The sequence below is a fragment of the Diadema antillarum genome, unplaced genomic scaffold (genome assembly GCF_040938485.1).
Source record: "Diadema antillarum isolate AM-2024a unplaced genomic scaffold, OU_Dant_1.0 seq00001019_RagTag, whole genome shotgun sequence".
In the NCBI taxonomy this organism is placed as follows: Eukaryota; Metazoa; Echinodermata; class Echinoidea; order Diadematoida; family Diadematidae; genus Diadema; species Diadema antillarum.
In genome coordinates this window covers 191,054-218,650 of record NW_027271854.1, presented here as the reverse complement: position 1 = coordinate 218,650, position 27,597 = coordinate 191,054, and the positions used below count along the sequence as shown (strand labels likewise).

Here is a 27,597-nt window from a genome sequence, read left to right as displayed (position 1 = left end):
CAATAATGTAAGGGATCATTAAGAAGCCCTCAGATAACTCGCCCCAGAACTTCGACTCTCATCGATGCATGGTTCATGAACGTGATTGGATGGATCCTGACGTAACGCGCCCTCAATGGGTTAGGTAGTAACGAAGTCACGTGAGTATCTCTGTCATAATTGGCTGGGTACACCTGGGATATCAATGTCACACACACACACGAGCAAAAAAAAAAAAAAACATCTGATATTATTGAGAAAGTTTTGACATGTGTGCTTCGAAGAAAACAAAATGTTGTTAACCAAATTTTACAAAGTCAATGCGAAATTTATTCTCACTGCAGTTGTAAAGGCAATTATAAAATGGGTTAAAGAATGTAGCCAATAGGAAGCGTTGAAATTAGTCACATGTGCTTTGGTTACTCAGTCCCATTGCACTGCGTGTTAAATCCTATTGCCGATCGTCTGTGCGCGCGGCGGCTCCTTTGAATTGCATGCATACGCGCTGTCAATCCTGTAAACAACTTCTAGTTCGGGCTGCCGGCCGGCCGGCCTTTCTTCCCTTGTGCATAACATGTGTGGCGTACGTATACTCGACTATACGTACACTTTGTACAGTACAGTAGACCAAGCGTTGTGGGACCGGACGCGTACATGGAGTCACTTTAAGGGCAAATCCAACGATTTAGCAGGTTAATTCTCACGCCGTTTTCAGAGTATGTTGTCTAGTAGGCCTTTATGAGGAGTCGATATCAAGTCTTTAAGGTAAAGGGTGCATATTCTATGTAAAATAAGTAAGTTTTCATGCGGGAACTTAAGTGTCCGGAAACCCAACCCCCCATTATACTTATACTGTATGTGCGGGATTTCCGAGTGCGACGTGCGTAAATGTTTGGGACGAACATCTTCGGACGTCTTGACCCACAAAGGTACGTGAAAAACGCTGAAAAATGCTGTTAGTTTTCGAATTTTCGACCCATTTTATAAAACAAATGATGCACAGGATTGTTTCGTGGCTCTATCCTGTGCATCATTTGTATACTATATCATTCTCAGTGAAGAAACAGCATATATATATATATATATATATATATACTTATATATATACATTTCTCGGTGTTCTGTAGTTTGAGAGCTGCCGTAGTATCATAGTTGATCATCGTTCAAGTAATTTTGAGCATGATGGGAGTAAAAGTAATAAAAAGGCATCAATCATTGTGCAAGTCTGAACATTATTCTTACCTTGGGTCCATTGGACAGCGGGTCGATTGCAAAAATCCAGTCGATATCATTCAAGGACGTGGAGATGTGAATGGATGTCGCCCACTGTTCAAAGCTTGTTCTGCCTTGAGTTATAACACCTGTGACCATGAACACTTCACCGAGGTCAATCTAATATACAATTGTTTGCAAAAAATACAAACACAACAGAAATGCAACACAGGTTCAATAATGTGAGAATAATTTGAAATTGACCAAGAGTACATGCTACGTCTTACTCATTACCAGAGCGTACCATGATATGGAAAGGATTACTGTTTTTTTTTTTCAATCTTAGATTTGTTCACTGAGGAAATATTATTTCAAAGCCTGTATGAAAGTAGTTTTACCCCCATTTGAATGATGTGATTGTTGACGGACATTGCGACATTTCTTATTATAATCATAATGAGAATGATTATGAATGTTTAGGTTGGATATATTGTTACTGTACATATGAATAAATGAAAAGGCTAGACGCTTGGAAGTTAAGTAATTCGTGACTCTATAGGTAAAGGATATTGGCTAAATGACAAATTGCCCTGCATCGGCGTAAATTAACATTGAATTAATCAATGTTTTATTGGTATTCATGTCAAAGGAAATCATGGGCATACATACTCGAGGAGGATTCGGACCTACGAACTCCTAATCACTGGACAGGCGTCTTACCCACTAGACCACCGAGCTTCCGCCCGACAGTCAGTGCTATAGTTCTAATCTTTATAGCATGCAGCTAGTATACTGCGTAATCGTTCAAATTGATGAAATTGTTGTTGTCGACAATTCTACGCAAGAAGTTAATCATGGCTGTTAGGTATTGTACGTTTATTACTCAGAGGAGACAGATGTTATCTCATTTGTGTAGATTGATCGAACCGCCGAGGAACTTGCAAAAAAAAAAAAAAACAGAATGACATTGCCTGTGTATGTGTATCCTCTCAGAAGAATGAACTTCTTTTGGAATGAAACTATATAACGTCTATAAGTAATTGGAAAGAATTGGAAAATGATAATTGAGACGTCATTGTACATGCTGTAATTTCTCAAAATATCTTTCCAAAATGTTTCTTTCTGACTGATCAGGGGAAATTCACATAGAACACACGTCAGAATTCCCCTTTGCATATGAAAACTAATGTGCTTTTTTCCTCATAAATTCTATATGATTATGTTAGGGATAATGATATGAGCTCTTGTATATCCTTTTAAAATTAAATCTGGAAGACAGACGTCTTGGAAACAGAGCGAATAGAGAATGAATGAATAAGCGAGCATTTCTTACATGTTTATGAACATAATCACACACACACACACACACACACACACAAACACGCATGCAAGGGCATTAGGGCATAGATATTGTACATATATTGTGAATAGGTATACGGGTATGATATGCGCTGTGATTGGTTGGATTGCATCAAGTGATCGTGAAAAAAAAAATCGGTCTTGCGCCGTAACGAAAAGCTTACATAGGGTGCCTATGATTGTCTTCGCAGCGGGGGGACGTTTAGGGACTAGCTTTTTTTTTTTTTTTTTTTAAAGGCAGCTCGCTATTAATTTCAGCACACACACACACACACACACAGAGGCAGTGCAACGGACTCGAGTCCAATGTTCGTTTTATGGAGTCCATTGCGACTGCCTTTGCAAAAGGATATTACGGGACCAGACGAAACCTTTCGGCATAATGACGCATGCGCATAGAGCACAGGACGCAGAAAGTCCGCAGTTTACGCAAGTCTGCTCAGCAATACGCATTTACGCGGCTGTTCAAGATTATCGTTATACGATATTATATCCCACATACTAAGAATCTTGCTGTACCATTGGTCAAGAGCTGATCACGTGATAAAACGTAGTTTTGCCCATCACATCACCTGAGAAGAAAAGTTCGTTACACTCTATGGTGATAGTCATTTTTGTTTCGCTGATCTCTTAGTCCACACAGTCCTAACACGTGATATTTTTTAGTACGCGCGAAATAAAAGTGCATTGCACTGTGGTCTATCATTTGACCTGGATCAAGTGATAGACCACAGTGCAACGCACTTTTAGCGTCAGTGAAACGATGCCGCGGTGCCAGCCTACGTCTAAAAGTTGACTCGTATGTTTACCGTATAACCACCGTGCGTGTACGTAATCTACTGTAGTAGTTGCCTTGCTCGTGTTTCAGAATGTTTAAGTTTTTGGCAACAACATGATCGGTAAGTGAACGTAGCCCTAAGGATACAGCTAGGTCTAGACTCTCCTACTCTCGCTAGACATGACGTTAGATCTGCAGTTTTAATGTTTTTGGACTTAGATTCTAGTCTAACTTGATCCACGTCCCCCCTCCCACCCCGTTCTGTTCCCGACATTTAAAATGATTTCAAACGGGAATATAGAGTCTAGATGTGGAATATAAAGCAAATAATCTGAATGCGTATACATCCAGATCGTCTCGGAAGTGATAGTTTGTCCCATCACCTTCACCAACGTTGATTATTTCCTTACTATATGCGTGCACGAAATTAGTAGGCCGAGTCTAGATCTAGGAAGCAAATAATCAACGTTGGTGAAGGTGATGGGACAAAATATCACTTCCCAGGCGATGTGGATGTAGCTATCTTTCCGAAGCGCAGCCGAGGAAAGATCGCGTGCACATTCAGATCGTCGAGGAAGTGATAGTTTGTACGAAGTCAGTAGGCCGAGCCTAGATCCAGGAAGCAAATAATCAACGTTGGTGAAGGTGATGGGACAAAATATCACTTCCCAGGCGATGTGGATGTAGCTATCTTTCCGAAGCGCAGCTGAGGAAAGATCGCGTGCACATTCAGATCGCCGAGGAAGTGATAGTTTGTCTCATTGCCTGAAACTAAAAGTTGATTATTTGCTTTATATTCCACATCTAGGGTCCTAGAAATTCCCATTTTATTCCACATCTGAAACCGTTTTAGCTGTCTTTAGGTGTCCTTAGGGCTTAGGCTACGTGTGCGCGTAGATGACAAAACAATGAATTTGCTGCGCGCACCGCGCGGCACTAAAGTGAAAGTGCGTTGCACTGTGTACTATCAAGTGACCTAGTTAAATGATAGTCCAAAGTGAAACGCACCTTTTTTCTTCAAAATATGCTCACGCCCTTCGGTAATATTGATTTTTGTCCAGGTAATTATTAGCCCGCTGATCAGCAGTTGGGAAATTGATCACAGCTGAGCTTAATATCTGTGACGTCACATCGGAGACCATTCTCTTGCCGGCTTTCAGCTGTATCACACATGTGCACACAATCCCTGTATCAGGTCTGGTTTTGTTATCAAAATGTCGGACGGAGTAGACGAGGAAGTCGAGTTACTGAACTTGGACATTGAATCTAGTGAAGAGAGTGACAGTGATTGTTACGACAGCGATGATGATGATGATGGAGAGGTCGGAGAGATTGGAGAAGAAGAAAATGAGCTAGAAGTTGACGACGATCAGGGAGATGTGGGTGGAATGCCGCGACCCTACCAGCATGAGCCAGAGCCACAGCAGCCGGCGCGGCGGCGGCCGGCCAGCAAGGAGCCCAGCGGCTCAGGCAAGATAGTGGGCCCAAGCCGCCTTGGCGAACGATAGTTCGCCCCATCACCCTAGTAGTCGATGATTATTTGCTTACTAAATTGTCCTTCCCGTGTCATTTTCTATTCGATCAAGATACTTCGCTAACAACTATCAATATTTGTGGCTGGGCCATAGGGAAGTTTTTCCGAATACAGTAGTTTATACTTATAGATTTACTAATTCTAGTGAGTATTAGAAAAACAGAACCCGTTTGTGAAAGACGAATGTTGAAAAAAAATATCTCATGAAAATTCCACAAATGTGCCATGTGAGAGCACAAAATCAATGTCAGATGAAAGATGAAAAATGATCTAAAACCCTCACCAAAATCTGAATTATGCCTGACAAGAACCAGCTGCCATAAATTTCATTGCCTATATATGCCATCACTCAGCCTACGCAGTCACTTATCAACTAGGATAATGTTTATCATTCTTGAAAAAATATGGTAGCCTTATATGCAGGAAAAGATGACAGCAAAATTGTTTTAAAAGAATGATAATGTTAAAAAGCATGAGAAATATCCGAACAAGCTCCAACATAACGTAGACGTACTGTCGCGGGCCGGCCAGATTGTGTCTCCTCCGGTTCGTTACTCTCCCTCCCCCCAGCTAGACGAGGGAGAGTAAAGAACCGGAGGAGACACAGTCTGCAGTCTGGGGCCCACGGACTAGTAGTAGTACTGTCGTAGAGAAATATAGATCAGCACCGCCACCGGCACCGTTATGGATATGCCTAGGCATGGCTCTTTGCTCATACTTACAGTCGGCTGACATTCTAATCCTTTGAAACAATATTTTATAGGGCAAAACCGGAGATTAGGGGTCCGTATCCAGAATAGTGAATAGGTCTACACGTAGGCCTACCCAGCCCACCCGATGCCTACGCTACGCGGCTCCGGGGTAGCAGTCACTAGAAATCTAGACCCTCTAGATCTAGTTTATCTATAGTCTAGCGATACGGTAACTATACAGCCCTGTCGCTGTACACAAATGTATACTTTCGTATAGCGACAGGGCTGTGTATAGTTAGCGATACGGTAGCTGTGCGTGTGATTGTGAGACTGCACTGAAGACTTGAACTGGAACAGCAAACAAGATTTGAGAATTCATTGAATTGATTTATCTTGTTTGCTGTTCCACTTCACGTCTTCAGTGCAGTCTCACGATCACACGCACAGCTACGTTTCCAAACAGTCTCCAAGATGAGTCAAACTCTGAATGAAAAATCAAATGGTGCATCTGTCGATAAAACTATGAGATGCAAACGAGGTGAATATGCAACATGTGCGGGAAAATGAATGCGAGTTTGTCTACGTGATGGCCGGCTGGCCGGCTGTGATAAAAATTGTCTCCGATGTGACGTCATCCTATTCTGCTCTTTTTTCTCCCAAGTCGACTGGCGATCCGCTAGTCTCACATTAGGGTCTGAATGGAGTGAGAAAATTGCGGATTTCTGTCTCCTCATGACATTTTTTGACTTCTAAGTAATTTAATCTTGTTCATCATAATTCAACCTTTACAGACATATATAATTTGTCCATGATTTCCATTCTTAGTGAATTTTTCTTCGGGGAAAGTGCGTTGCACTGTGTAGTATCAAGTGACCTAGTTCTTCTCAGGTGACGTGATGGGCAAAACTACGCTTTATCACGTGATCAGCTCTTGACCAATCCTATAGCAAGATTCTTAGTATGTGGAATATAATAGGGTCTATACTTGACCGAAATATCGGTCTGTATCTGGTCGTCGGGGAATGTTCCGCGGAGACTGCGTCTGGCTTCAGGGATCCCCTCCTTCAAAAATATAAAAGACTCCTCCGGACAGACGGATCTTTCTGTCTAGGTCTATACCTACGGAAAATGCATGTAGATCGATAGGTCTATTCACTAAAACATTAAGTGCATATTCTATTGATGCGCAAGTACTGGACTATAGAACTCAAAATACTAAATTATCACTCGTGCAGTTCTATTCACCTCGGCCTGCGGCCTCGGTGAAACAAAACAGCACTTGGGATAATTTAGTATAAAGTCGTTCTACAAGCCACCATGAATATGTATCATAGATCAAGCCCTATTTGTATAATAGTGCATGATAGAGCATGCACAATTTATATAATTATATGTACATAACTCAGGGATCCAACTGTAGGGATTCATTGTAAAGATATGCAATGTCAGAAATAAATCATGCGATTGAATAGAATATATTATAGCTCATTATATCCAATATTCCGTAAAACGTTAAGGAGACACAATAATTGTCTCCATCAGGTAAGCGTGTATCCTTTAATAAAGTAATTAGGAGCATCTATATAATATCTCTCTTAAAGGGAAAATCCAGTCTAGATATAGAAGTTAGTCTCATAAAAAAAGAGTAAATTCTTAGGAGTTCAACGGTACAAATTTGACTGAAATCGGATGAAAAATAAGGAAGTCGTGACTTTCACTAATTTTTCGGAAAACAGTTCTTGAACAGTCAATATGAATATGCAAATGACAAAGTGAGTGTGTCGTACCTTCGCAACTTGCCATATAATCTGTACATAAGACTTTGTACTTTCCAGTTTTTCATTCAAACGCAATTATGCCAGAGGCTCCAATCCTCGTATATATTATTTGATTACTATTCTGAAGATATTCAACCAGGACTAACGTCATGTTTCAGACTTCAATGACAGAAATATTGAATTTTCGTCATTCTCTTTTGTACAGGATCGATGGAATATTGTGAGGTTATGACATGTTCAGCTCACTTATTTACATATTCATATCCACTGTATAAGAACTGTTTTGCTGAAATTAGCAAAACTTCAAAATTTCACAACCTCTTCATTTTTCATCCGATTTCAGTCAATTTTTTTTTGAACTTGTAAGATTTTACCCTTTTTTATCAGACTTATATTTAGACTGGATTTCCCCGTAAAGATAGATCCACCGTTATATCATATGTTTATGTCATCATCACATGTATGGTCATTTTACTGTCAAGTGTGTAACTTTGGTGTGTAAAGAGGCAAAAATTGAAGTTATGTGTACAAGTGTAGTTGTAGATTACTATTTCATAAAAAGAAATAAACCAGAAGACATCTGCCAATCACTATTATCCATCTACGAAAACTCTCTGAAATGCTTGGATGAGAGAAGACATGATCAACTATATGCACATACACGCGCTCGTGTGTGACTACATGTATAGAATATATAACATTATACAGATGTATTATATCATATAGCATAATACTATGTACTGAGAATATTATATGATTATTACCTATTGAAAGGTAGTTTTGCCGGGCAATTGTAGTGATTAGTCGGGAAACTACCAGTTTCCAGCGGGGCAATATTAGTGGGTATTTTTCTTCTTCCGGGTTTCGCCATTAACTTTGCATATAAACACTCCGGTCAATCACAAAGAAGAAAACATGCACACATGGCACCGCTAACATCCGGACACTCGAGCTCCCGGTGATGACAATTTACTGTCGATGCTTATTTCTCGCGGAGAGGTTTTGCGATGAAGACCAAATTCCCTTACGTTAACACGTGGAAATTAGAGGACGACCACTGCACCGTATGTGGGCATGTGTCTGACTATGGGTGCTGGCTGTTACTAGCACCAAAGATCCTGAGTTTCCCGAGAGAGGGCAAATTCCCATATTGAGTATACGTTAGCACGCTGTGGAGATGATTGGTTGGTTTAGCGTTTCAGTGTATGAACTATCATATTAGTGAGTGATGACGGATGAAAGCTGTAACCAAAAAGTAAATATGATATTGAGCACTGGACTTCAAAATTCACTCACACTCACGAATGCACAAATGTTTTGACTCTCAGTTCAACCAGTGTTGCCACGTCCGAACTGAACAAAATCACCAAAAGGAACGTGAAAAATCACCAAAGATCATCAAAAAAAAAAAAAAAAAAAACCCAACCAACCAACCAACCAACCAAACAAACAAACAAAAACACGAAATTTGGAAAAATGTAGTTCAGGCTTCGATTTCAAGAGAAACACAAACTGACCAATGATCAATCATGTCAGTGAAACTGTATCAAATGCTGCCTGATTGAATTGCGCGAGTCTCGGTGCAATTTATTGCATCGATATCCACACGTCGTAGTGGCACACACTAAATGCAAACGTGTTCAAATGTGTATGGATAATATTGTGCGTATGTGAGTGTTTTGAGTGAAAGACGCATATCAAAATGTTTCTAAAGGAAATTGCAATGTAGTTTGGGAAGAATTTTGGGGAAAATTACTTTTTATTTACTGTTACTTTTTTCCATTGGTCTTACAATCGCCAAAAAATTACTAAAAACCATCAAATATTGATTTGGTTACCAGGCTAAAATTTTGTCACCAAGGATTTCCAAAAATCACCAAATTTCCCCCTTTTAGGTTACCGAAATAAAAATTGAGACTTAACAGGGTGTCCACTCCATGGAGATTACAGCAGGACTGCCTAAATTTTGGGGTCTGCAAACTAACTGGCAAGCTCCAAATGGCCACAAAGGCAAAACCATTTTGATTGACTGGTTACAAAATATTGCATACATTAAGTAACTGTAAAATGATTGGCTGGCATACAGTAATTATTCATAATTGCTTCATTAGCATAAACAAACCGGACGTCACGTGACTTTCCAGACAGGAACTGACCTGGGCATCCAGGGAACGTATGTCTAGCTTGCAAATAGATTGTGGTGGTTACACACAGCCATCTAGGCCTACAGTTGATGTTGAAAAGCTCCAATGCGTGATGCGTATAAACCTATAGCAGTGTATAAGCACACTGCATTTCATGCTGTTAATTGTACATTTTTCCTTAGTGTTATTCTATGTTTCATATAACATTTTTGTATTTCTATTCTCGTTCTAATTTCTCTCATATACACATACTTTAAAGAACAGCTTCTTTTATCATTACTGGCTTCATTCCGTTTCAAATAAGCTTATAAATACTCCAAAATGCTATTGTCAAAAACAAACTATACTGACTCTTGCACTGTATTTTCAACATTGAATGTTAACGTTGATAATAATGTTACTGATGCATGGTATACATTGTACATCTTGTAACAAACTCCTTACGTTGCAGGCATGAACAATGTAATCTCTTACGTTGCAGTTCGGGCATGTCGGGCACAAGTCATCATAACTTAAACCCCATTTGAATAGATTTCTTCTCACTGACAATAAATTATAACGTAGTTTCAAATTAAATTCTTGTAATTTGTTTTCTTTTCTGTATTCAAAATTATATCTGAGTACACTGGCCCAGTCAGCTTGGAAATTAAACTTGTTCTCCCAATACATGGAACATGTATTGGTTATTAAACAAATTTTTTGAAGGTATCAAATTATACTTTGCCTTGCTGCTTAGACCCATGATGAAATTATTTCTTTTTTTTTAACACACAAATTTGGAATACACAATACATTTTCTTTTCTGATATAACTATCTAACATTTCCTTATTTATCATATTAATCCATACATTGATCCAATGATATTGCTTTTTTTTAATGTTGCATAATCAAAAATTGCCGTACATTTCTTCTTTTGAAATTAATTTCCTACATAATGTATTCCAAAGACCAGAAACCATTTACTGTTACTTAAATCTCCAAAAATGGAGTATGCCACATTCATACCAATCTTTATAAAACAGCGAATGCTTGTCAAACAATATGAGTTTGTTATGCCAAACAATTTGGTTTAATACATCAGTTGACCCACTGTTTTCACAGTTGATATCTTTCAAATATCGTATTTGTTCGCATGCCTGTAAAATTTCTTTATAAAACTTTTTTTTAAATCAATATCATTGATAGTACTTGTGTTATAGTTACAATTCAGCAGCAAAATAATACCCCCAGTAAATCAAACCAATAATACCCCCGTCACACTACTTATTCGGAAACAGCACGAACCAAGCAGAATCAGCCGGAATTAAAGATTTTCCAAATTCGGGCCACATTCGGGAGAAAAATTCAAATTCTAAAAGTTTGATCAAAGTGTAGGGAATGCTGTTCGAACAATTGGAATGCACTTCGAACCCTTCTCGAATCATTCTTGCACATTCCGAATGAATCAGCTCTCGAATGCTGCTCGAATGTACTTGGAACGCTGTAGGAATATTCAGAATACTGTTAGAATGCGGTCAGAATCTTTAGAAAGCACTTCGAATGCCGCACGATCGCGGTTCGATTGCTGCACGAAGTCTGATGGTCGGAAAGCGCCTCGCATGCAGTACAAACTCATTTCGAATGCGGTCAGAACGTTCCCGGAATGGCTACCAAATATACTTTGAATGTTGACGAATTCAAACAGAATGCAGCCCGATAAATTAGAACACACTTAGAATGCACTTAGAATGCAACACGAATGTTCCGTGTGAGTCAAGAATGTCGCCAGAATGATCTGTGACAGCGTTTAAAATGGTGATTTTCAACAGTCTCAACCTAATCATCCTTGGACCATATTGCTTTGCTATAGATTGCTGTCCTCCGGGAAGATCTCCTTGAAAGAGAGTGTCTAGGCTAGTTAACCCCCGGGCAATTACCCAAGACACTTCCCGTGACCCTAATATTTATACTCCTAATACTGGATCTAATCCTAATAATCCTAATAACCGGAGGGCCAAACCCCCAAAACTCGCTTACTTAACGAGTGAGTTCCACTCTCTCTACAAACTAAGTAGACCATGCTTATTTTCAAGTTTTTATTGTAACAAACAAAATTCCACTGGTCTACCTCAAAAAAAATTGTTGAGAAAGCCTCCAAATCCAAGATGGCGTCCAAGATGGCCGCCATATTTACTGAATTTGTTATTTGAAAGATAGAATTTGATAGAAACATCAAATTTCAACAAATTTGATGTCATATGAAAGAATAAAATTTTCTACAAGTTGATACCATTTTTTGTGGGTTATTGTGATAACTGGATTGAGACTTTTTTGAATTGAAATGGCTTATTGATATCAACATCGTCGCGGCCAAAGGCCGAATTGTGATGGTTTACAGCAAATGATATAAAATAATACATAAAAAAGCTCAAAAGAGGAATACATGCACAAACAGATTAACTACACACATAAATATCCATAACAAACTCAAATGACGTGTACGACTTATTCTATAAAATATCGAATATTACAGTTGAAAAAAGAATCGCGAGATTAATATTGCACAATATCATCATATACATTTCAGATTGCAAAAAAAATATCAATCTTTTTTGTTATCTTACTTCCCATTTCTCTCTCTCTCTCTCTCTCTTTCTGTCTTTCTCCCTCACTCCCTCCCTATCCCTCTTTCCTAGGTATGTTTCACTGTGTCTATATTTCCCTCCTTTTCTCCATCTCTCCCTCTCCTCTCATCTCCCTCTCACTCCCTCCCTCTCTCTCTCTATAAATAACTCAATGTTCATATCAAATTAAAATCATTCGATATCATTCAATATGGTAATTCTTCTAATACTTACACACACATATATATATATAACAATAAAAATATTTTGTATATTGTATACATTATCATAGATATCTTATAACTTTAAATATTTCAAAAGATACACAAGCCATTATCAGAATCAGTGACAAGGACCCGAAAGTGTGAAATAATAAAAAACCGAGGATACCACTATTGCATGTGTACAAAATGATGTCTTAACCCGTGTATATCATTATATCTATCAGTTACACAAAAAAGCACAATATACATAAAAAAGTATTGACCTCTATTCTCCTTCAATATCCCATGATATCGTCGAATTCATATAGGATACAACATATTCTTTTAAACAAACACAAAATACAATCATACAAAACTGATAAACAGAATTCACTGTAATTGTAGTCATACAAAAGATTTGCCGTGATCAAAAAGGAAGAACCAAAAGCGAGAAAGAAAGAAAAAAGAAAAGAGGGAAAAGACGGGAAAAAGGGGGAAAATATATAAAATCAAAGCATTATTATACCCTAAATAACCTCAAATCACTAAATAACCAAAAAGGTTAATCAATATTGGTGGTATGGGAAGCCCTCCTGTGAAATCCATGACATAACATATACATGTATAATCTTACGCATAGAAAACTCTTGCTGAATTCAAAATGCGTGTAAAGTGTGGTATCGGACTGTTTCTGAATCTACTTGTTCTACACCGGGGCTCTGAGCGTTGGGTGCCGCTCCTAGTGTTGTGATCATGAGTTTTGATGGGTGGCAGATGATGATGCAGTTTGGATGTTGGGCGTTGCAATGAATTGGCAAAAGTCGTACATAGCTGCTGTCTGCGGTCGGCCAAGGATGACAGGGTACACTTTGACAACGATTCAGAATATCGGGTATATGTGTTCCCAAGAATGATGCGACATGCTCTCTTTTGGATTTGCTCGATCACCTGGCGTTGCCGCTCTGTGAGAACACTCGACCACACTGGCACGGCGTACTCCAACACTGGTCTCACATAAGTGGCGTATACCGTAACGAGATCACAGACAGGGATACCGTGATGCTTCAGCGTGCGTAGGACATACAAACGGCTATTTGCTCTTTTCACCATGTACTCCACATGAGTATCCCACTTAAGATCGGCTTGTATGAAGACTCCGAGGAGTTTGACTGTCTTGCTATTGCGCAGCGTCACATCGTCTAACATGAGGGTGTTTGGCTCAAAGCTGCTCCTTCCAAAGCACACATCCATGGTGACACATTTTTGGGGGTTAAGTCGCATCAGATTTGTTGCAGACCACTCTTGCAATGTTTGGAGTGCTGAAGAGAGGTGCGATTCGGCGTTTGCTGCACGTGTTTCTACTAGGGTGAGGTCATCCACATACTTGAAACGTCGGACATGTCTGCCGAGGTTGTCGTTTTCGTCGATGTCGGCTGCAGCATCGTTGACAAGGGCCATGAATAGAACAGGGCCCAATTTGGTTCCTTGCGGTACACCGGCTATGGTCTCACGCCACTGAGACATCTTTCCTTTGTATTTCACCCTTTGACGACGACACGACAGGAAGTCTGCTATCCATTCCACGTATCCGTGATGCACATTCATGTCCAGCAGTTTGGCGATAACTGTCGTGTGGTCTACACGATCGAAGGCCTTCGAAAAGTCAGTCATGAGTATCGTCGATGCTGTGGCGGGTTTATCTGCATGGCTGTGGAGCATATGCATAACGTCGACAAGGTGATGTGAAGTTGAGGCTCCTTTTAGGTTCCCGTACTGGGCTAGGTCTAATCGACTGATCATAGAGCGTAGTACGTCCTTAGCGATGAAGTGTTCTGCGATTTTCGCGAAGTGGTTTGTGAGGGCCACGGGGCGGAGATTGTGGATGGTGGCTGGTGATGACTTTGGCACAGGAGTCACATTCGCCTGCTTCCACGGCATGGGGACCGTTGCTTGTGCGAATGATGCATTAATGACATCTGTGAGGGGCTGGCTAAGTTCTAAAGCAAATAGGCTGATGAATCTTGATGGGATTTCACCTGGGCCGCTTGCTTTCTTTGTTTTGATTTTCTTCAGTTCATTGAATACCTCCCATGGTTGAATAGTGCGAATGGGGAGAGACGGGAGGTACGTCATCAACGCACTGTTGTCAAGGGGCTCCATGTCGTCTGCAATGGAGATGAAGTGATCATTGATAGCGTTTGCGATTTCCTCGTGGTCAGTCGCATCGATGTTATCAACGCTGATGTTTGTCAGTGACGGATTTTTTCCCGACATCACCCGAATTTGTTGGAACCACTTACTTGGGTTTTCCTTTTTCAGCTGTCGAACGCTATCGACGTAGTGATGTTCTTTTGCAGCTCTGATTTCTCTTTTGACTTTGTTTCGCAGCTGAGCCCAAAGGCATCGCTTATTGTCTGAGAATGCTCTTTGTCTTTTGGCAATGAGGTGCTTGATGCGAGGAGTAATCCAGGCTTTATCCCCTTGATGCATTTTGACTGTGCGGGAGGGGAAAAACCTGTGGAGTGTTTGGTGGAGCGTGTCGTAGAGGGCAGTGCATTTTTTAGATACATCGTCGGCGGTGTAAACTTCTGACCAATCATGGCTCAGAATCCATGACCCGCATTCCCTTATCTTACTGTCTGGCATCGGGCGTACTACTCGTTTTCGTGTTGTGTTTCCAATCGGAACGTGGTTGTGAGGTTTGATTATCACACAGCGGTGATCGCTCAGGCCGATTGGTGAAATAATTTGAGGGTTGTCATACATATCCGAGATGTTGGTGATGATTTTGTCAAGGATTGCGTTGTCACGTGTAGGCTGTTTCACGATTTGCACAAATGAGTTTGAGACAATTTCTTGCAAATCCAGTCTATCTAAGTCACCAAGAATGATCACTCCCGTGTTGGGCTGAATTGTAAGGAGGCTGTCGATTGTGGTATTGATGTGTGCAACTAGGGTGGCGGCATTGGGGCTGTTTGGGGGGTAGTAGAATACTCCAACTGTGATATTCGAAGTTCTTCGCGGAAGTCGAAGGGGACGGAGTGTGACCCATAATCCTTCAACTTCATCGGGAACGTTGACACAATCAACCACCTTTGCATTGAGGCATTGTTTGGCAAACAAAGCGACACCTCCGCCACGGCGATCTGCCCTCGGTCGGGAAAACATGTCATAGCCAGGAACGGTAATCAGATCAGTTGGCATGTCAGGTGAAAACCAGGTTTCACTGATTGCAGCTACGTCTATAGCGTTGTTTTCTAGCACCACACTGAGCTCATCTAGCTTATTGTTCAAAGACCGGGGGTTACACAACAGCACGGCTGGCAGATTTTTTCGCTGCTTTTGTTCGTTTGAGTTTCCCTTTGTCACTGTGGTTGCTATGGTGACAAGGTTTGCAGGATAGGACGTTCGTGTAGGAGCAAACATGGCCGTTCTTCTAGTCAAAATTGGACAGATAGGTCGTTGCTTATGTATCCCGGCCCTGCATCCTCTTTTCGTGAACTTAGCAATGTTTAGGTCTTTCAATAAGTTCCATGTTTCTTTTGGTAGAAGTGGTTTTGCTGTCACTTTTCCAAATTGTCGTAGGGCGTGAACGGTATAACGAAGGAAAAATCACTCATTTTTTGATATTTTTCTGAAAAAAGGAAAATCATGAAAATGCTCCACAGAGCGTCGATATCCGTGTGACTTTCATGTCGTCGCTCAATTTTCCTTCAAAACAAGTCGTTCTTCCTAGCGATTGCGACGTACTTACACGTTGCATGCAAAATATGAAAAGTTAGCTGTCTATATTTTGGAGACCCTTCTGTTTAAGTTCCCTAAGCTGTTTGTATTTGTTTTATTTTGTACTAAAAACGATGTGTCAATAAACTGTTCATCATAAATGACTTGCTTAGAATCATATCTGATGCAACGGAATTAAGCAGAAATAAATCAAGAAAAATCAATATCAAATCAAATGTTATGCGAGAATGAGGACTGAGAGAAAAACAAAACGCCAGTTGAATGAAGTTGTCGGAGAAGAAATGCAGTTTCTAGATAGTACAAGACTACAAACAGACAGACAGACAGACACCCACACATCCACACCCACACATTTCTCATGCAATAACCAACTTTTAATTTCAGCCTTATACGATTGTTGCACAATGAATTTCAGCGCCCGCGGTAAGTTCTCGCGGTAAGTTCTCTTGAGATGTATATACATGGATATACGAAAGTAGGCCCTACATAATCGCCCGTTTGTCTAGCTGTACCATCTCGCCGGCCTCAACCCCGGCTTTAAATAGCCGGGCTGCGGCACCACCGCCTACTTCCGCCGCGAGCACACCGTCTTTCGCATCCCTTAACTCCTCCAAATCTCCATTATAATATTATTTGCCGTTGTCATCACCCCTGGTTTCTAGATCACCCTTGTCTTTATCTTCATCGACTTCAACACTGAAGTTTGTTTGTTTGATACTTTATTTTCTGCAAATCAATATACATAAGTTACATAATCATGAAGATGCAGGAAATATACAAAGAAAATTCAACGCAGAGTCGTTTGACTTGCATAAACCACGATACATATAAGTACATAATCATGAACATGTAGGAAATATTATGTAAAATAAATTTAACACAGTCTTTTGACTTGCATAAACAACAATATGAAAGAAATTTAATATACAGTATGCATGTCTATGCAGCAGTGATAAGAATAACATTTATAGTTAAGAAACGATTATGCAGAGGGCCGCCATTATAAGCATTGTTTGAAAAGATGGCCGGCCCGAGGAAAAGATAAGGACGTACTAAATTCGTAACAATATTAATTCTGCTGCGAAGGTAGCAGGGGAAAATAAACTCTGGTGTGTGATGGTGGTGGTGGTGAATGTGTGTGCAGGTGCTTGAGGGTGCACAATGGCAGATAGGCTGGAATTTAGAATAATGAAATTGGTTTACTGAAAGAGGGGACGATATGCGCTGTTGCTATCAGGAGACCAACATTAGTTGTATATATTATTTGTTTTTAGTTCATATTTGAAGTATACTGTAATAAAATGTACTTCTTTAAGTTTGCTTTAAATGAAAACAAGGAGGCACACTGTTTCAACTCCTCAGGAAGAGTGTTCCATGTATCCGGACCTTGATGTCTAATCGACTTTTGAGCAAGTAAAAGCTTCGGATTACTTAAGTGAAAATCACGGGAACGACGGGTAGGGTATGAGTGAATATTATTGGTTACTAGGGTATTATGAAAAAATGGTAATAAATTTTGAGTGTGTTTATACATAAATATGGCAGTTAGGTATAGATGTATATCATGGGCCTTCAAAGTTTTTAGGCGATAAAATATGGGATCAGTGTGAGCCAAAAAAAATGAATGTGTGCATATACGAAGAGCCTTTTTCTGGAGAAGAAAAATTGTGTTCAATTTTGTTTTGCTACTGTTGCCCCATACAATATTACAGTACATTACATATGGTAAAAATAAAGTGTTATATAACATAATTAAAGTGTGATCATTAATTAAATATTTTATTCTTCTTAAAACACCAGTTGCTTTAGATATTGCTGTTGTAATATTCTGCACATGAGTATTCCAAGTTAGATTGCTATCTAGGGTTACTCCTAGGAACTTGGTTGAATGTTTCTCAGCAATGTTTATATCATCAATAAAAATACTTTGAGGATGGGTGGGTTGGGATTGCAACGTATGAAAGTGTATAAAACATGTCTTATCAATATTCAATGAAAGCTTATTACTTCTAAACCATTTCGAGATGTTGCTTAATTCCGTATTTAATGTATCAACCAGTGTTACAATGTCCTTGTGGGAATAAAAAACATTGGTGTCGTCTGCAAATAAGATGAAATTTAAACGAGGAGAGGAGTTGATAATATCATTAACATAAATCAAAAAGAGTAGGGGCCCAAGGATAGATCCCTGAGGGACACCGCATGACACGTTAGAATATGTTGAGTGAGTGGATTTAAATGCAACATATTGTTTTCGATGACTTAGATAACTTCTGAACCACGACAGAGTAATCCCTCTCACACCATAGTTATGTAATTTTTCAAGTAAAATATCATGATCAATAGTGTCAAACGCTTTACTAAGGTCCATAAAAACTCCAATTATGTGCTCCTTTTTAGTAAGTGCATCAATAATATTATCAACAGATTTAATCATAGCATAAAGTTGAAATCGTCTTGGGCCATTTTGCGTCAATAAAAGTATCAGATCGCTTGAACTTCGTTCACCGTGACTGAAAATGTACGCACTCATATGCAAACAGCCGACGCGTTTACGCCAGTTGAATGCATCCTTCAGCACATGACGTCATCAAGTAAGTGGCTGCATTATACAGGAATTCCGAGGCCCTGAGTGAGGGGAAATCGACCCATTTTGCAGCCTTTCTAGAACAATTTTTGTCTAATGTTAGACAAAAAATATGTTAAAAAATCTATTCAGTATAACTTCTTGTCTTGATTTATGACAAAATTGGTAAAAAGTCAATGAATAGGCATTTTAACCAATTAATGCTTACTTTCAACCACCTGTCTTGATCATCTACACGTGGTACCCATGATGCGCCGTCACCGTTCGGTTGTCTGTCTAGCCTGCCATACCGCGCCTGATGAACAAAATGAATGAAGGACGAAGACGACATGCTAGAATCGGGAATCCGACCATCTCCGACACCAAGAGGGAGTCCCCGATCGAGTGGACAGAGCTCGCTATGGTGATCGATGTCGGCTAAAATTAGAAACAATTGTGACAAGACAATAGTGCTCATTCATAAAACAACATGGTTCTAATGCCGGCACTATTAAGTTGGTTTATACAAAATCGAACCTTCGCGTCATATTAAAATGCGTACACATAGCCTACATTGATATCACAAACAGCGTGACACACAGAGACTCACTTTTCAAAACACACTTTTCAAAACACACCTGCATGCCATATATGGATGCATGTTAGCTAACGTTTGCTCCAGAGCATATAAAATGCCGTACAAATACAGTGTGTTGTATTTCAAATCAATTTTGTCTTCAAAAAGGCAATTAGAGAAATTGTTTGCAAGTTAAGATATTGTGTATGTGTGTGTGTGTGTGTGTGTGGTTGAGTGTAAATTTGTATGTGTGTGTGTGTGTGCGTGCGTGTGTGTGTGTGTGTGCGTATGTGTGTGTGTGTGTGCGTATGTGTGTGTGTGAGTGTTTGTGTGCGTATGTGTATGTGTGTGTGTGTGTGTGTGCGTGTGTGTGTGTGTGTGTGTGTGTGTGATTGTCGGAGTGTAAGTGTGTGTGCCAGCTGTCTCTTCTGTTTGCCCACATATTTTACACTTAGGAGACTACAATAGATGTCCTAGTACAGTGAACCATATCTTGTACCTCCTAGGATATTTGCAATACAGTCGTGTCAGAAATAGACATTTGAGTATCTGAATATAAGAATGACCCAAGTCCATGGAAGACCATTTCGAGTAAACTTAAAAAACTTCATATCTTTTTTACTTGTCCAATAATATTCCATTTAACTGTGATGGGAAGGCAACATTGTATATACAAATTAGAACATAATATATTATTATGACAATTAACATTTACATTAATTGTGGAGAGGCCATTTTGTGTGATGGACTTGGGTCGTTCTTTGAATCATATACATGATATTCTGCTATAGAGATGAGAGAAGGATGAGAGAGGGCGCTATAATATGAATGTAAGAATGACCCAAGTCCTTCATTCTTACATTCATATAAGATTTAACTCATTCATTTCAGACACTTCCGGGGGTAATTAGGATTTATCATTTATACACAAGATGAGTGCATGCATATTCCCTCAAAGCTATAATTTCCCATGTCAAACTGAATTTGGCCAAAAATTGGACTTGTGGTGTTCTTATATTCAGGTCTTCATTTGTATGTCAGTGTGTGTGTGTGTGTGTGTGTGCGTGCCTTCTCCGTTCATTAACTGGGCTGGTTTCCCTGTAGGCCTACATGCACAACACAAATCATACACACAACACGCGAAACTCAAAGATGCGGTTCTGTCAAAATCAATATACACAGTATACAGCTGGTATACGTACATGTTGGTATACTTGTATACCAGGACCATGGTCTTATTCTGGACACAATGCAGGTCATGACAAGTAATGGCACACTTCAAATTAATTATATATAGGTTCTCCCGGCCAATTTCGCATCTTTGTCAATCCAATTCCTTATTGCTGCATTCAATGTAACAAAATTTAGCGTAGATGACATATTCGGTATTTCAGTTTTATGATTTCTTCATTTAAATTCATTTTGGAGCATTCAAATTATCTTTTACCTCATTCTAATTTGATTTTTTTTTCAATTAAAATATGTAGAACAAGCACCATTTCGGTATTCGTTCATTCAATTCAGAATGATTATGATCACGTGAACACGTTCATTCGAATTCGTTTTTGGGCATCCAATTTAGCATCTTTTGCAGGCAATTTAGCACGCATGTTTATGCTTTGGTTCTTTCTTCATTTTATACAACATAGTTATTATTTTGTAAGCATGGTAATACACTTAATATTTTCGAATTTATTTTGGAGAATTTGGCAATTTAAGCCACATCTGTTTGTTTTTTTCCAACTTCATGCTTATTGAGTTTCCCAGTCCGAAGATAGTGCGTGTGGTCACAACTAAAATATCTGGACCTTGAGCGCTTTACTTCGAGTAATATCAGGTCAAAAAGTGATACTTTCACTGCTTAACACTGCGTGGATGAAACAAAAAGTCACGTAGAAACGCACACGTTTAAATGTTCTCACCTATATGCATAAAAGAAATAACATGACGTTAATTTGAATAAAACAGTTCGGAATTTAATTGACTGCCTATTCGCGAAATTGAATGACTCACGTACCCTTTTCGGCAAGTGGTGGCGAATTTGAATGAACGTAGAGTACCAGACAATTTGAATGCCCTTTTTGCGAATTTGAAAGCCTCATGTGCGAATTTCATTGATCGAAATGCTAAATTGAACAATGTTGAAAGCACGTACAAGTTGCAATTTTGAATGACAGACTGTACGTTAACCCGTTGAGGACGGTTTGATTTTGCTACAACACGCATTTCCCATAGACACCTGCCCGAGTATACTCGGGACTCGTCCTCAATGGGTTTTAAGAGGTGCTGCTGATAAATTGAATGAACCTTCTTTCAAATGGACTGACACAAGTGCGAAATTGGCCGGGAAAACCTATGCTATCAGTGAACGAATAACTAATATGTACAACAAATTTAGGTAATTGACAGCACTGTATACTATCAGACAACAATCTATTTAATCATCGTACATTTCCTCAGCATACTTATTTCATTTTTTTAAGTGTCTGAGTGCCAATCCATCTATTAATGTATATGTTCATCAAGAATACGTATTACACTATAATACATCCATGTATCTTTAAGGCTGGATATTAGCGGGGACCCTGTATCCCAGGCTACCAGAAATAGTTTTCGGGCACATTTTAAGAAATTATACGGTTTGGTGGCTCGATAGGTTGTTAATGTATACGTCGATTTGGTATATTTGTGTCATTTCGAAGATGCTCAGTGTTTGATGAATGTACGTATCTTTTGTCAGGGTTATTTCACGGCCGAATTCAGCCAGACCGGTATCCTTTTCTCACTGCTAAAATTTCTCTACCCAATAGTAGAGTTTGTTTGGTCATCTATTGTTGTTCTTTGTTTTCGGGCCATTAAAAATAGAAACTTAGTAACATTTGTGGCCCGATAGTATTATGTTTACATGTTTTAAAACAAGTATATTTACCGATAGTATCTTGCAAAGGTCCATACCCGATCAGCTCGAGTCTGAGACATATGCGACCATTGTAGGTATTTGGATGGAGTCGAATGGAGATTGCTGTTATGGCTCTCCTGAAGTAGTGCCTTACCTCACTCGTTATATCATAATTAGCCGGGAAAACCTTTGAGGGCAAGAACATTATGCAGACGATTGTTAAAAAAAAAATCATCTAGACCCAATGTTCAAACTATCACAATAATGCCTAATAGAAATCATACGTAAAACTATGCTGTTCACACGATCGTAAATAGTAGATACTTTCAGAGTCATTATCACCAAATCTGAGAATTAAGTCACTTCCATTACATTTTAGCATGGTATAATTGGAAATACTTGATTCCCCCCCCCCCCCGTTACCATGGCAGCGAAAGAAGTTTCATCACCTTTGAGGGCAAGAACATTATGCAGACGATTGTTTAAAAAAAATCATCCGAACCCAATGTTCAAATTATCACAAAAATGCCTCTTAGAAATTATGCGTAAAACTATGCTGTTCACACGATCGTAAATAGTAGATACTTTCAGAATCATTATTACCAAATCTAAGAATGAATTCACTTCCATTACATTTTAGTATGGTATAATTGGAAATATTTGATTCCCCCCAATCGTTACCATGGCAACGAAAGAAGATGTCAAATTCCTAAAGGGCTCAATATCCAAATCTACTTAAAATGATATGTCAGTCTATATATGTGCCGAATTTGGTGCTGTAAGACAAATTTGACCGTTTTTTTTTTTTAACTATGCTGCTGGAATATTGGCGATGTTCCGATGGGGAAGTGAAAACAAGTAAGCTTGACCAATAATGACTATCATTGTAGCTAGGATAATTCATGGCCGGCGCCACGTTTTCAAAGGGGGGGGGGGGGCACTTCAGACTTCTGGTGCCACTCTCGGTTTCATCAGCTAACAAGCAAAAAAGAAAAAAAAAACAACCCTTACCATACTTCTATGGTTTCTACCTATTTCTTTCTAGTGCAACTTTATACGCACTTCCAGGGAAAAAAAAAAATATGGGGGGGGGGGGGGAACCAGAGTGGTGACGTCTAATGTATTCCTTTGCATGGTGCAAAAAAAGTGTCCCCCCTCCCCACAAATGGGATTTGGATGAAATAGCAATATCGTGGCTTCTGTCACCACTCACATCATACTCCATTTATTTCGTCACGGCTGGTGACAACTTCCCACCTCCATGATAATATACTTGCACACAGTGAAGACTACGCGCAAGTGAGTGGCAACATAAGAAAAAAGCACGCAGCAACTCAAATATATAAAGCCGTTCATAATTTATTACCGCAGAGTTTATGTTCACTTATTACATTAAGAGAATATTATTATAATGTACGCAATAATAATAGAATTGTATTTTTACCCATACCAAGAACGAATTGTTTAAAGCGAAGTCCATTTTATTATGCATCTAAATTATTTAACAGTTTACCTCAAAATATTCGAAATATTGATAGTTTAAGCTTTTTTACACAAGCAAATTCAGAAAGTAAATTTCCAGATATTATGTTATTTTTTTTTTGCCATTCAATTGTTACAAATCTTTGTGATATTTATTTTTTTTTGATGACGCATATCATTTTCGTCACAGTTTGATTTTGTTGTCATCGAAATGCCTTCTCCATGTGTAAGCCATTTTATATTTGTATCTATATTTGTTCCAATTCTAGTTTTATTCACTCTATGCTATCTATGTTGTGAGTTTTGTCATTTTTTCTTTCAAATTATTATTGTGCCTGTTCCTTTGTTTTTGATTCAGTTTTGTAAATCCTTATGCACGGCCTTGCTGAAAAGCAGCTTCAAAGCTGATAGCAGGCTTTTTACCGTGTTGAAATAAATAAATCAAATCAATCAAAAATTATATCAAACATAAACCACGATTTAGCCATTGAAATTCATCCATGCTCATGAACTTTTTTTTAAAACTCAAAATATTTTTTTTTTCGTGATATATTCTGCGGCCTTTGATCGATGCACATTAATCCTCAGATTATGTACACTGTCTATGTACGCTTTGGTTTCAGAGACATCAAACTCACCTTAACGCTACCTGTGAAAGGATCCATATATTCTGTCCAAACCAAGTTGTCTACGCTGGACGATATTTTATACGACGTCACATAGTGGTCATTAGCAGCAGCTGTAACTCGTCCCTGCGTGACGATACCTGACACCAGATAGTTCGACTTGAACTGCACCTGCAGCCACTGATCTGTGTTTAACTCGCTGGTACACCACTCTTGAGGTCCGTTGAGACGAGCGTATTGGGGTTCATGCCTGACACTGGGGTCGGAGTAATAGGATGAAGCGGTGATGCTGGAGTCTGGAATGGCGCCACTTTCGAGACCAAGAGGACTACCAGGAGACATGCTGGGACTCGCTGAGGGAATATGTTACAGGATCAAATTGTGACATTGCGTACCGTCATTCCACTTCATCATATAGGACCGATATATACATATTTTCAAATTCAATTTTGTAATGTGTTTTCATATTCTTTCACAAATAGAACAGGGAAAAAATAAATACACAATTGAACAAGACATGAATTAGATGAAACTAATTGTACAATACTTTGTCTCGATATAAACATAAAGTCTGTATACATTAGAGTTGGGCTCTGGTCATTATGCGACGAATAACGATGGGGCCTGTCTAGAAAGAGCAAGCTTGTATAGTTACAGGTCCCGTGATAAATCACATTAGGGGAATTATGAAATATATATACAATGTATATAATGAAAAATACAATCTGACAAGATGGCTAGTCATACTGCTAGTCGTCAACATTCAGCTATACTAAGCTTGACTCTCATGGGGTCCGAGTATATACAACTGGACCCCATGGGAGACAAGCTATTCTACTTAAATATCATATAAATAGCTATATCTATATATCTGATAGATCGATAGATATGGTTCGTATATAACATAAAACATGTACGTTCGTAGGTATGTCTTTATTTATGTATGATACTGTACTATGTAGTCTTTTTTTTCATAACTACGTATACACAAAGGCACATGCACTTTTACATGTATGCCTACGTACAATGAATACGGTTAAGTGTTTCGCCCAGAGTACATAGGCTACAACTGGACCCCATGGGAGACCAGCTAGTACTGACTGTGGGCGATCAGCCACCTTGTCAGATGGAACATAAGAACAAACAAACAGGCACACAGATGCTAGCCTATACTCCATGTGGTGAAACGTCTCACCTGAACAACACAAGATACCTATGGTAGCGTCTACGTCATAGTTCGTCTCTTCGCCAATCCAACAGTCAGTGATATTTGTTGCGTTCGTTGGGCAACTGACCACACCCACTTTGGCGTACGCATCCTGTGACGATTCGCCGTAGAGGTTCCCATTAACTGTTGCGTAAGATCCCCCGAATCCGAGGTACTGGCAGACCAGACGAGATGCATTTGCCGTCCACCCATTTTGGTGTATAAATCTAAATTTGTCTGGGCTGTAGCGAGGGGCTAAGGCCATTCTCCCTTCAGCGCTCTTTCCTCCAATGATTCTGACAGTTTCGACGAAAGTAGCTGAGAAAAACGATCATGAAACCCAAGAAAATCCTTCAAATGAAAATATAATTTCTACACAGACATTTAAACAAAAGCAACATCTCCACCCATGTATCTATCAGGTTATACGAATGGAAACGAATACATGATTGCAGTTAAACTAATGGAGCGTAGAATACATACCCATCTCTTTTCAATCAAACTTGAGTTTAATTGGAAAAGAAAAACATATTGGTGAAATTAGTCTATCAGGATGATAGAATCTACCTCATCGAATAATCTTTCGAGACCGAAAAGGCGACAAGAACATGAAGAAGACATCTCATAAAAACAAAGACATCAAGTATTCTGCAGAAATTCTGTTTCCCACCTATTTCACATCGTGGACCTCGCAAACCATCGCGACACGTGCAGTTGAAACCCTCGTCCGTCTCAGTACACTGGGACTGGTGAAGACACGGGTCAGACAGACAGGCTGTTTCAACGAGAGATATGCGAGAGTATGGTGGATAAATTTGATTTGATTTGATTTGATTTATTGATTCCTGTATTATCATTGTACATGGGCATACATGTAAATGTTTATATTCATACATTGTTGGAGCCATACATAAACATCAGTTGTTCACAAAATATTTTTTTTTCTTCTTTGCCTTTACACAATGAACAGCAAAAACGTATCAGCAATACAACCGTACAATGAATAATACATTAGGGCTACAGTTTAGCGTTCATGGCTTGATTTACGTGCAGCCCTCGTACATAATACACATAGAAAAAATGGGAAGGAGAGTGACTTGCGTAGAGATAGGATAGTAGAAAGGAGAAAGGGAAAAGGAGAGGTCTGTCTGCTTTCACTAAAGGCTTACACAAAATCATTTCACCTGGATCACTGATCAGTAGGCCTATAAAGGCATGACAAAATATTTTTCACCGGTCGAGGTACAGGTGAACAGTTACAGTTCATGGTTGGTTACATGATTACATAGTAGATGAAATGCGGCGATATTTATATGAAGGAATTTCGGGTATTTTATACTAACAATGACAACGAAATTACTGATATCGGGAGAGTAACATTATTTCCATAGCTTTCCTAAAAGAATACATGGAATAAATATGTAAACATATGCCTTTGAGTTACATGGTAAATTAAACTTCAAGTTTCTTTACTTAATTGTCTGGCATTTCCTTCCCTGAACTTTATCAACAACAATTAATCAGAGAAGCAAAGAAAAATGCAAAGTAAGCCAAAGTAAATACTCCTCTTCATTAAAACAATAGTGATAACTTATACTAGTCTCTGCTTTCCCTGTGTTCATTTCAACCAGCTTGTCGTGATATCAGAAAGTTGTTTGACGCAGAAAAGAAAAGAAAAGAGAAAACACCTAGGATTTTTCAGACTCGGATAAGCAGCGCATATACAGGAAGCTTATACGTTGTAAGTTTATTTTAGGTTAGTTGTGTATTCAAATTTTAATTCTCATGAAATTATATCAATTGCTAACTTTTCCTTATAATCCAATTCAAGGAATATAAGGAAAATATTAAAAAAAAATTATGGAATATATCAATATTATCAACAGGAGGGTGACTACGGCTTCATATTGATGATATATTAAAGCTATGGGTAAGGATAATGTGCAAATGCACAAATGCACAGTTCGTCAATGAGGACTGGTATTGTACCACACCAATCAATAGAGACTCTTACGTATGTTTAAATTTAGATGTATGAACCTACCTGGTTTTGTGCAGACGTATCTTTTCACGTCTTTTGGGATATTCATTTCAGGCGGCAGTTGTGGTAGAGTGTATGCGTTTGCCTTTATGGGCTTAGGTATGTACTGAATAACGGTACCATCATCTGACAGCACAGAAGGGCACGGGGCTTTGGTGAGGTGGGGGCACAT

The 27,597-nt window shown here is 39.1% G+C and overlaps 1 protein-coding gene across 1 annotated transcript; it reads right to left on the bottom strand.

The window, feature by feature from the left end:
• Positions 1 to 29: 29 nt before the first annotated feature.
• Positions 30 to 27,597, bottom strand: LOC139742771 (lactadherin-like). The gene is made up of 8 exons (XM_071653289.1): positions 27,429 to 27,597; positions 26,082 to 26,159; positions 25,373 to 25,702; positions 24,190 to 24,530; positions 22,100 to 22,256; positions 18,823 to 19,031; positions 1,222 to 1,371; positions 30 to 173 (listed from the first exon to the last, which is right to left on the bottom strand). Exons 1-8 carry the CDS (start codon positions 27,595 to 27,597, stop codon positions 30 to 32), a joined length of 1,578 nt encoding a protein of 525 aa, XP_071509390.1.

Bases quoted from the DNA above. Each gene is read 5' to 3' on its own strand.
- LOC139742771 (XM_071653289.1), bottom strand. From the start codon at position 27,597: ATGTGCCCCCACCTCACCAAAGCCCCGTGCCCTTCTGTGCTGTCAGAT. The intron at 26,160-27,428 runs GTAGGTTCATAC...TCGTTGAAACAG, and splicing joins ATACGTCTGCACAAAACCAG to CCTGTCTGTCTGACCCGTGT. The intron at 24,531-25,372 runs GTGAGACGTTTC...ATATTCCCTCAG, and splicing joins AGGTATCTTGTGTTGTTCAG to CGAGTCCCAGCATGTCTCCT.